At 60.6% G+C, this 10788-nt stretch overlaps 1 protein-coding gene across 1 annotated transcript in view; it reads right to left on the bottom strand.

Annotated features, from left to right (window-relative positions):
• Positions 1-10788, bottom strand: part of SBF1 (SET binding factor 1) — a 23231-nt gene that overhangs the window by 1742 nt on the left and 10701 nt on the right. Inside the window, exons 29-41 of the mRNA XM_025051038.1 lie at positions 7652-7723; positions 7156-7337; positions 6902-7081; positions 6393-6494; positions 6134-6319; positions 5931-6057; positions 5725-5855; positions 5425-5655; positions 1529-1645; positions 1232-1443; positions 344-431; positions 146-277; positions 3-67 (exon numbers count right to left, since the gene is read on the bottom strand). Coding sequence (XP_024906806.1) covers positions 3-67; positions 146-277; positions 344-431; positions 1232-1443; positions 1529-1645; positions 5425-5655; positions 5725-5855; positions 5931-6057; positions 6134-6319; positions 6393-6494; positions 6902-7081; positions 7156-7337; positions 7652-7723 — 1825 coding nt within the window. The remainder of the gene's footprint in view (positions 1-2; positions 68-145; positions 278-343; positions 432-1231; positions 1444-1528; positions 1646-5424; positions 5656-5724; positions 5856-5930; positions 6058-6133; positions 6320-6392; positions 6495-6901; positions 7082-7155; positions 7338-7651; positions 7724-10788) is intronic.

Below are 10788 nucleotides of genomic sequence, written 5' to 3'. Positions count from 1 at the left end.
ACCCCCACTGCTGGGCCGACGGCACGTCCTGGGCACAGAAGTTGTAAACACGGCGCGTCGTCTTCACCTGCGGAAGGGGGCGGCTGACTGCACTGCCCCGCGGAGCCCCGCCCGGCGCCCCGCCCCGCCCCCGGCTGCGGCTCACGTCAAAGAAGGCCTTCTCGTCCACGGTCTTGGGGGCGCCCATGGTGGGCGTGCCAGGCGCCACGGCCTCCACCTCCGCCAGGTCAATGACGCCCTTGCACTCGGTGTCCACGCGGTGGTCATAGTAGCGCAGCTGAGGGAACAGAAAGTCAGGGGAGGGCCTCCCCCGCCCCTGCCCCAACACCCGCGGGCCACTCACCTGGTGCTTGGTCTTGTCCAGCACGAACCAGCGGGCCTTCCAGGGCTTCATGAAGGCGCCCTTCTTGTAGAGCGTGCCCTCGTAGGACCTGTGAGCAGGCAGAGCCCGGCCATCAGCGCCATCAGCGCCTAGCCAAACCCGGACCCTGCAGCCACCCCTCCCCTACCAGGCCAGTCCTGCAAGCCAGGGATCCCCAACCCTGGGGCTGCAGACCAGTCCCGGTCCATGGCCTGTTAGGAACCGGGCCCCACAGCATGAGGTATTTGCAGCCGCTCCCCGGCACCAGCGTCACTGCCTCAGCTCCACTTCAGATCGTCAGACACTAGGTTCTCACAGGAGCACTGTTCCTGGTGCCAAAAACGTCAGGGACCACAGCTGCAAGCAAGGCCAACTCCCTACCCTGAAACTGACCCCAGGCTGGAGCACTGGCCAGGGGGCCACAGAGAAGCCCTGGGCTGTACCTAGAAGGTGACAGGGAGGGGCCCACACACCCTCACATGACAGACACCAGGGGTGGTCCCACAGCAGAGCCCCGGGGTGTTGAGGTGTCAGGGAAGTAGCCACATGCAGCCAGGGGCCTGGGACCAGGAGGAGAAACGTGCAGCCTGCAGGGCACTGGCCTCACCCGGCGCCCGCCTCCCCTCCCAGGTAGCCCAGAATCCCTGTCCCTTTGCTCCACTGCCCTCTCAGCCTGGCTGTGCTCACTGTCCCACATCTCACACCCCTTCCGAGCCCACCTGCTTCCCCCCAGCAACTTTCAGCTTATGCTTGGGCCACCATCGTGTCTTCCCCACAAATCCTTCCACCTAAGAAGTGACCAGAAGCCCCCCGAGGCACCTGCCTCACATCTGGGAACCCCCAGCACCCCCAGCTCAGAAGTGCCCACACCTGTTCTCACTCTCAGCTGTCTGAAACTGGCTGTACAGGGTGCTGGTGCTGCGGCGGGCAGCCTGGCGGGAGCTGGACGCAGTGGAGCCGCTGCTGTGGTCACTGTCCAGGCTGAGGCTCAGGGTGGAGCCCACGGGCCCCTCCTGCAGGTACACACCCAGCGAGCGGCGGTGGTGGGGCACACTGGACACCAGCAGGGAGCTGGGGGCGCCCTGGGGCAGGAGAGGGGGCCCCTGTCAGTGCCAGGAAGCCTCTGCCTCCTCCTGGCAGCAAGCCCACCCGGGCCCCCACACCCACCCCGCTCACACGTCCGTCTGGCCGGCCTTCGAGGCGCTGTGCGGCCTTCGCCCGCTCCCAGGTGTCCTTCCAGCGCTCGGGGGGTCGGCCCAGCTCTGTCTCCAGCCGCTGCAGCTCCTGGGGAGAATCAGTGAACTTTTAAAAGATTTTTCAGAAGAAAATATCCAGCCTGGAACATGAAAAGACAGAAGGAAGGAAAATATAGAAAAGAAAGACAAGAAAAGGTCTCATTACACATAACTGGAGGACGGAGGGGAAGGCAGGTGGGGAGTGCACAGAATTGATTTTTGGAGATGACGGTTCAAAGTTTTATAAACAAGAGGCATCAAACAACATAATCAAGAAGCACTACAAACAGAAAAACTGCTGAACTACGAAGAGAAAAATCCCCAAACAACCAGAAAAACACGCTCTCTCACAAGAGCAACAAAGAGACTGCCGGCTGAGTTGGGATGGGTAGGCTTCCGCTTCCAGCCACGACGCCACGGTGAGTCCGACAAGCCTACCCGCCATAAGCAGCTGCGGAACTGGGCAAGAACAGGACGTGGCTGCTTTCAGATGCTGGACAGCAGGGAGGGCAGCTCTGAAACGGAGACAGGTGACAGCAGGGGGCGTGGCCACAGTACGGGCAAGCGGAGCCCGAGCAGAGCCCGGGGCTGGCTGAGCTGGACAGAGGCAGAGTTGGGAAGCCAGCGATGCTGATGTGCACGGGTCGCAGGGTGGCATGTGCCAGAGGAGGGAATGGCACGCAAGGGCCTCCTTGAGTCTTTGACCAAATTAAACTGCCACATGGCAGGCAAGATGTCACAGGCCTGAGCAGCTACTAAGAAGCTGTGAGCTAAATCCAAATTCTGGAGTTTACACACTGCAGGAAGAGGGAGGACTGCCCAACAGCCAGAGTGGAGGCGCCCTGCCGAAGGACCAAAACTTTCACCGAAACCCAGGGGCCACAGCTCTGGGGCACGGCTCCTCTCAGCCCAGAGGAAAGGCACCTCAGAGCGGCCCCAGCGAAGCTCAAAACATCCCTGAAAAGATCCAACAGACTCACAGTTCATTAACTGTCCGTAAGAATAAAATCCAAGACTCTTTAAAGGCAGACAACACAATCCTGATGCTCAGCAATGGAGAATCCATAATGGCCAGCTTATAGAAAGATTATCAGACAAGCAAAGAGTCAGGAAAATGAGATCCATACCTAGGGGAAAAGTTCAAAGAAACAGACCCAGAAGTGAAATTGGTATTAGAATTACCATACGAGAATCTCAAAACAGTTATTACAAATGTGTTTAAGATTTAAAGAAAAATATAGACATCATGGTTGAACAGATGGGAACTCTCTATAGAAAATGAAATTGTTTTTAAAAAGAAGCAAATGGAAACGCTAGAACCGAAAAATACAATATCTAAAATGAAAAATTCATTAGGTAAGCTTAAGAGCATATAAACATAAAAAAAAAAGTGAATTTGAAAACAGGATAATAGAAATCATCCAAAATGAGCCACAAAGAGGAAAGACTGGAAGAAAACAGAGTCTCAGTGACCTATTGGACAATGATGTCCCAGAGAAAAGAAAGGAGATTGTACAGAAAAACTTTTTAAAGAAATAATGGCCTAAATTGTATTAAATTTGATGAAAACCATCGTCCTACAGACCTAAAAAGCTCAAAGAGCCCCAAAGAGAATGAACACAAAGAAAAACCACATGATGGTCAAATTGCCGAAACCAAAAATGATGAGAAAATCTTAAAGATATTCAGAGGAACAAAAGGGTAACATATACGCAGTTTACGAGGATAAGAACGAGCACCAACTTTTAACCAGAAAAAATGCAAGACAAAAAACGTCTATAACGATATAAACTATCGAGTGTAAGAAGCGGTCAACCTGGAACCCGGTATCCAAAGAAAATGCCCTTAAAAAATAGAGGCACAATAGTCATTTTCAGGTAAACAAAAACTGAGCAATGTGTCACCGGCAGACCTGCGTTACAAGGAGCGTTCAAAGTCCCTCGGGCTGGAGGGAGATGACACGAGGTCAGACACGCTGGCAGCGTGAGGAAGGCGGGAAACCACGCCCAGAAGGCTTCTCCCTCATTCCCCAATCTCTCTGAAACAATGCCGACTCCTTAAACACGATACGCACTGCGTTTATGTCATTGGCACAAAGAAAACTGCACGGCGACAGCCGCATAAAGGACAGAAAGGGGTGGAGGGGAGTACGCTGTCGTGTGACAGGCAGCACCACGGACTCCGAGGCAGACCGCGACCACCTGAGACCACGGACAGCGCCACACTCTAGAGACGCTGTTTTCTCCTACAGGGAGGAACCCACGATAAGGCTTCATTCACAAGTCAGGCGCAGTGAGAGACTAACCACAGGACAATGATGACACGCTGTCACAAAATTCCTGACTGGGTTTGGGGCCATTATCTAGTGCAGCGAGGGCAACTTGGACACTAGCGCGGCAACCCCGAGACCGTCCATCAATGTGATGACTGCTGAGTGACTAACGGGAGGCCAGTCTGCGGCTGGAGACGCTGGACTGAGAGAGATCCAGGTCCTGGGCGGGACAGAGCATAATGGCGAGAGATTTCGTCACACTACTCAGAAGAGCATGCAATTTAAAACATCGATTATTTCTGGAATTTTTAATTTAATATTTCTGGCCTGTGGCTGACCACGGATGGCTAAAACTGTGGACGGATAAGGGGGGACTGCAGACCCTGACAGCTGAAGAGGTGTAGTTCGAAAGCCTGTCAAAGTGGCAACGTGGAAAACTAAAAGATGCTCATTCTCAGGAAAAAGCAGAAAAGCAAGGAATGAAAAATTAAATGTAAACAAATAGCAGGAAACTAGACTCCAACCCAACTACGTCGACAAATGAAAACGGATGGAAATTCCAACAAAAGACAGAAACTGGCAGAATGGACGAAAAGAAGCCCCAACCACATGCTGGGTGAACACGCAGACCAGCCAGAAGCCCAAGTGGACAACGACGCACGTGCACGCTGGTCGCAAGGAAGCTGGGTGGCAAAATTCACAAGACTCCAAGACTATGTGTGTTCCCAGAGAGAGAGGGATGCTCTTCTGCCCTCTGCGCTTCTGGGTCACCCTCATCCACAAATCCAAGACCCTGTGCCCCCAAGCCCCTGGGCGACAGGTCCCTTCAGGCCAGGCCTAGGGCTGCCCTGCTGAAATCTACTTGTTTACACCTTGCCGTCTCCCCCAGGGCAGCTCCACTCCCCGGAGGACACAGCAGCACGCAGACTGAGACACTCCAAAGGCACGCACTCGGTCGGGGGGGGTGCAGGGGTGTGTGGGGGGTGCGCCAATGCTGTGAGGTCTGGGTCTGCGGCCCTCGCCTCCTAGGACTGCGGGCACCATGGGGTTCGATTCCCTCCACAGGGGGTGTCTGCCCCACTAGACCCTGGTTCTTGATGTTGAGCAGACATGCACGCCAAGAAAGAAGAGGCCCAAGCGTCACCCCCAAGCTTCCAGGCCCACAGACACAGTTCTCCCCCAGGTGAGAACAGGGAACAGCCGGGCGCACACTGGCGGAGAGCAGGCTGGACCTGGAGCCACCTCGGATCTCAGTGTGGCTGGCGGCTGGGCGCACCTGTGAAGGGGGTACAGCAGTCCAACCCAGGGGAGACCCATCCCTGGGAAAAACTTGTCTTCCCTTAGGGCGGACCCCAGGAGTGGCCAGGGGAAGCGCGCATGCCGGCGGGGGGAAGGTCATGACAACAGCCCCCAGTCACCACCGCCTGCGGACATGCACCCAGTGTGGGGCACGGCCACAGGGTGCCTGCCAGTCACCGCAGGCTGGCAGGCGGTTCTCGGGGTGGGTGAGGGGCTGGGCCGCCCGCGCGCTGTGCGGGGCCGAGGGCTGCACGCACCTCCAGCAGGCGCGAGATGGCGTCGGGCTGGGCCCGTGGGCGGCTGTCGTAACAGGGCCACACGACACGGCGCCTGCTCTGGGGGGCGCCCCCATCAAGCCGCTCCTCCTCCGGGGGCTCGGGCGGCCCCTGGGCCAGCTCCCAGTCGTAGGGGGGCCCCTCGGCCAGCGTCTCCTCGGTGTAGAAGTCCCACACCTTCAGGTTGGACACGTTGCTGTAGGGCCGCAGGACCTGGGGGCGGGGCTGGCGTGAGGCTCTGGGCCGCGAGCGGCCCACCTGCCCGACCAGGCCCCGGCTCACCTCCACGTCCTCGGGCGCGTACATGTAGTTGTAGAAGACGGGCGTCCTCTTGCTCAGCCGGTCCACGTACTCCCACACGGACCTGCAGACCTGGGGGCCCCGGCGCTCCCCCTTCTCCTCGTACAGCAGCCCTGCGGGGGCAGCACTGAGCCTGGCCCCTCCAGGGTTCTTGCCCCGCTCCGGGCCCCGCCCCCCACCCGGCCTACCTAGCTCGATGCGCTCGTAGTCTGAGTCCAGCAGGAAGGTGCGGAAGCGGCGGGACGCGTGGTGGTAGCCGAGAAACTTGAGGTAGAAGGGGCTGAACTCGAACTCCATGGGGAACTGCACATGGACCTGTATGGGGTCAGGGGTCAGGGACCACGGTCTAGAACCTGGCAGGCACGGCCTTGCGCCACGGCCACCTGCTCACCTGGTGCACGCAGTCCAGGAACTGCAGGAAGACAGGGGTGAAGCCACCGCTCTGCCCGGCCAGGGTGTGGGACCCGCGGTGGCTGAAGCGATGGCCAAAGGACAGCCACTCCTTCTCCACCAGCAGGCGGAAGCCCTCCAGCGTGCGGTAGAAGGGGTCCGACAGCAGCTGCACCAGGGACACCACCTGCCAGCACGGCCAGCGCTCAGGAGGATGCCCGGGAGACCCAGCCCGCCTGGCCCCACGGCCCGCTGCGCACCTGGGTGGTGATGTCCCAGCCGTCCTCCAGGCTCACCAGGACGGAGGAGCCCGAGTCTAGCAGCTCCACCACCAGCACCGATACCTGCAGCAGCTTGTGGATCTGCAGGGACCAACAGCCCCTCAGACGCCTGCCCCAGAGCAGGCCTGACACCCCATGGCCACATGGGCGCTGCACCTGGGGGCTGCCTACAAGGTGGACACCGCGCCGACAGTCTGCTCAGGGCGGGCTGACTGCTTCCTCCAGCCCTCCCAGGCCCCCAGGACCGAAGAGGCAGCCCCCATCCTTGAGATGCCCAGCCCTGCCCTAAGGACAGCCATGGCCTTGACACAGCCAGGCCCAGTCTCTCTGCTGTCCAGGCACCACCACCCGTGTGAGAAGTGGCCGTCACTCCCTCCCAGGGTCCAGCATTGTCGGATGAGGGAGCCAAGACCCCATCTGCTCTTAGCAACGGGTGAGTGGAGGGCCGTCAGCCACCGGAGGGGCGGGGGCAGGGGCAGTGCAGAGACCTGGGTCAGCCACTCTGAGTCCTCCAGCGAGCGCAGGAAGGAGGCTGGGCCAGGCTCAGTGGTGGGACAGCCCGGGACACACGCCTTGAGCAGCTTCTTGAAGCTGGTCTTCACCTGCCGTGCCTCGAACACCTCAATGGGCACCAGCTCCCACTGCTGCAGGGGATCTGGCCGCACACCCTGGGAGAGGCCAGCATGGTGAGGTGGGCCTGGGCCCCGGGCGCCCACCCAGCCCATGCCCCCACCCTAGTTACCTTAAGCTGGGCCTTGTCCCCAATGATGTAGAGGGCTGCACGCTGAGGCCGTAGAAAGCCAGGGTCAGGGGGAGCCCCATTGGCCTGGGGGGGGCCCAGCATGTCTCTGCCTGCTAGCCGGGAGCCCACATCGCCACTGAACCCACCGCTGCGCCCGCTGGCCCGGACGCTGCCCCATTTACCTGCACGGAGAAGCCACATGAACACCGGAGCTAGGCCAGGGCACCACACACCTGGGGCTGAGCTCCCAAAGGGGCAGGGGTGGTCAGCTGGCCCCTGGTGGGGCCTGTGCCTGCACAGTGTCTGGGGCTGGGGCAGGACTCAGGGAATCAGGCTGTTAGTGTCCAGGGCTGTGGGGAGGGCTGAGTTACACTAGTCTGTCCTCAGGGCCGTTAGTGGCAGGCGTGGGGGGACGTTAGTGCCCACGACTACTCGGTCACACGGGAACTGTCTGTGCCAGGTGTGGGGGAGCCAGCCTGCGTGGCCGGTACGGTACCTCGGGGTGTGGTCCATCTGGAGGCCGAGGCCGCCATGGGGTTAGACAGCGTGGTGACCCTGGCTCTGGGCACTAGGGGCACAGCAGAGAGAAGGCTCAGGCCTGGCCCCAGGCTCGGGTGTGTGCCCACAGTGGGGTCCTGTGGCCCAAAGGCGCCGGGTGTGCAGGGCTGTGCTCCCACCAAGGCCCCCGGCAGCCCTGGAGACAGCGAGGGTCAGCGCCAAGGCTTTCTGGGGCCCTGGGGGCAGGCCAGGGAGCAGAGGGCTGATGGCAGGTAGGAACGCTGGGCTCCCCTTCACACGCCTCCACGGCCCATCCCTGGGCCCTCAGACCCCAGCGGCACTGCCTTGAGCTGTTTGCGGCACATGCCACCAAGCGGCCTCTGCCTGGCACACAGGAGGAGGAGGGGTGCCCAGACCCTGAGGGCCCCCTGCCCACAGCTGAGGAGAGTGGTTCAGTCAGAATGCAGGCTGGCCCAGCCTCCGCACCAAGCTAGGCGTGCTGTCCGCCAGGGACAGACAGGGGGCCACAGGGAGCCGCGTGAGGCAGCTGAGCAGTGGTCTCGAGCCTCCAAAGCTAGTGCCCAGCCCTACTCTAAAATCATGTGCCTCTGCAGAGAAAGCAGCAGGAACGTTGTCCCCTGCCCGCCGCAGCAGTCTCCATGGATGAGCACAACACCAGCCCCCACACTGAAGGCAGGAGGCACAGTCACCCACAGTGAGGACACCGCATACAGCCCCTGAGCCATGGGGATAGCCCACGCCCTGACAAGCGGACACTGGGAAGCAGCACCAGTGGGCTTTGGGGACAGTCGAAGATGCTCAAGTGACAGCAGCGGGGACACAGGCACGGCGGGACAAAGGGTGCGGTGGGGAAGGTGCCACTCGGAGCCTGGAGGATGGGAGGCAGGCAGCCAGTGCAAGCACAAATCGCACTTTAAGATGGACTTTGGCGTGTGGACAACAAAATGCCCCCCGAACCAGAGGGCCGCACTCCTTCCTGGCGAAGGAGCAGCGCCCGAGAGCGGTGGATGTCAAGGCTGCCTGTCCCTCAGAGGGCATCCCTGGGAGCAACCACGAGGGCGGACTGGCTGCCCATTCCCAGCGCCCAGCAAGGTGACGCACAGGCATGAGCTGACGCCTGCAGGTCGGGCAGAGAGGCTGGCGCACTCAGACCGCAGAGAAGCACCGTGGTGGCAGGAGTGGGGTGTATGGGACCCTCAGGTCTTACCAGGGAGAATGAGGCCGTGTGCCCTGGAGCCCCTCCTAGCACAAGAAGGGGTGCTGGGGCCAGTGGGAGGCCCTGGGCCAGAGGGAGGCCCTGGGCCAGAGAGTAGCCAGGGCCAGAGGGACGGCAGTCGGCAGGAGGGCGGACAGTAGACTTGGGGGTCAGCTCACAGGACTCAGGGTGGGCAGAATGCGAAGACTCAAGGACGACACCCGGGCTTCTGGAGGGTTGGCCCGTGGGTGGTCCCACCAGCCCCAAAAACCCACATGTGCACCTAGCCCATCGACAGCAGAGAAACATACAGACAAGCATGAGGAAGCATGAGGGGAGTGACGGAGGCAACCAGGAAGGCCTGACCAGCAAGTGACCCCCTACGTGGCACCTGCACCAGCTGGGAGAGGGCGCACAGAGAAGTGGCCCCTCACATGACACCTACCAACTCTGAACCACGACGGCCAGAACAGCTCCAGGTGGGGCATAAACTGGCTGTACCCACCAAGCCTTCCAGGTGGATACTGTCGCCACGTCTACTGGGGCTCAGGCCAGCGTGGGCGGCCTTCCAGACCTCATCCAGTGTGAAGGCGACACCTCCCGGCATAGACAGAGGGCCTACTGGACACCAGGCCCCAGGCGCCAAGGACCAATGTGGGCTGGACAGCAACTAGAGTCATAAGTCTGAGAACCAACCCTCGAGGAAGCCTAGCATCTAGCAGTCCAAACGAGAGAATGTGCTACATGGAGCCTAAGCACCCACGAGGGTCCAGGAGGAGACGCGCTGGACAGCGTCGGACGAGGGGGAGAGGTCAAATGGGGCAGACGGGAGGAGACAGGGCCGGACTGGGGGGATATGGGAGACCGGCTGGATGAGGGAGACGGAGTCAGACAGTACATGCGATCATACGGGTCGGATGGAGCAGATAAGGAAGAAAGGGTCAGACGAGGTTATGGGGTCAGACGGGTCAGATGGATCAGACGAGAGATGGAACAGATGGGGGAGACAGGGTCAGACTTGGGGGACGGATCAGACAGGGTCAGATAGGCGGGGATGGGTCAGACAGTGGGGTGTAAGTTAGACGGGAGGACAGGGTCATATGGGGCAGAAGGGGGACACTAGGCAGACAGGGTCAAACGGGGTAGACAAGCAGACAGGGAGACAAGGTTGGGGGAGGTGGGGTCAGGTGGAAGCAGATGGGATTGGGTGTGGGTGAGGGGGGTAAAGAAGGCACTGCCTTGGAGTGAGAGCCACTTAGAATGAGGCCCCTGTGGGAGCCTCTCCCAGCCCCCACGTGGCTCGCCTCCCCAACTGCTTCCCTGCCTGTTGCCCCAGGAGGCCAGCCCCCCTTCTCCAGGGGCCAGTCCACACCCATGGTCAGCAGCACATGCTGACACACGGAGCACTTCTTGGGGCCACCGGGCACCAGTGTCCCTGCAGCAAGAGGTGATGTCCACTGATAGGCCCTGGGCACACACCCTGACCTCCCAGGCCGATGACCCCTCTGCAAACCAGGGAGGTGGGACCCTGCCGTGCAGGACAGGTGCAGGCTCGTGAGCAGGGCCAGGTGTGGACAGAGGCAGGGAGGGTCCACAGGCGTGGATCCAGTGTGCAGAGGGTGCCCGAGGTGGGACAGGGATAAGACCGGTGCAGACAAGGCCCAAGGAGCCGGGAAAGATGAGAAGGACAAGGCCAAGCAGTGAGATGGCCTAGACGGAGAGTGGGCCACGGTGACGCGGGGGTGACGTTACGGGGGGGCGGGCGAAGGAGGGAGAGGGACCAGGGGGTGTTGAGGGCTGTGTCCAGGGGAGACAGGGAGATGAGGGAGCTCAGCGGGGCGGGAGACGAGTGGTCAGAGGAGGGCCTCAGGGCACTTACCTGGTCTCAGGCTGGGCGCCCCCCCGCCACCCCCCGGCCT

The sequence above is a fragment of the Pteropus alecto genome, unplaced genomic scaffold (assembly GCF_000325575.1).
Source record: "Pteropus alecto unplaced genomic scaffold, ASM32557v1 scaffold118, whole genome shotgun sequence".
NCBI classification, from domain to species: domain Eukaryota; kingdom Metazoa; phylum Chordata; class Mammalia; order Chiroptera; family Pteropodidae; genus Pteropus; species Pteropus alecto.
The sequence above is the reverse complement of the archived record's forward strand: the minus strand, read 5'-3'. Positions and strand labels throughout refer to the sequence as shown.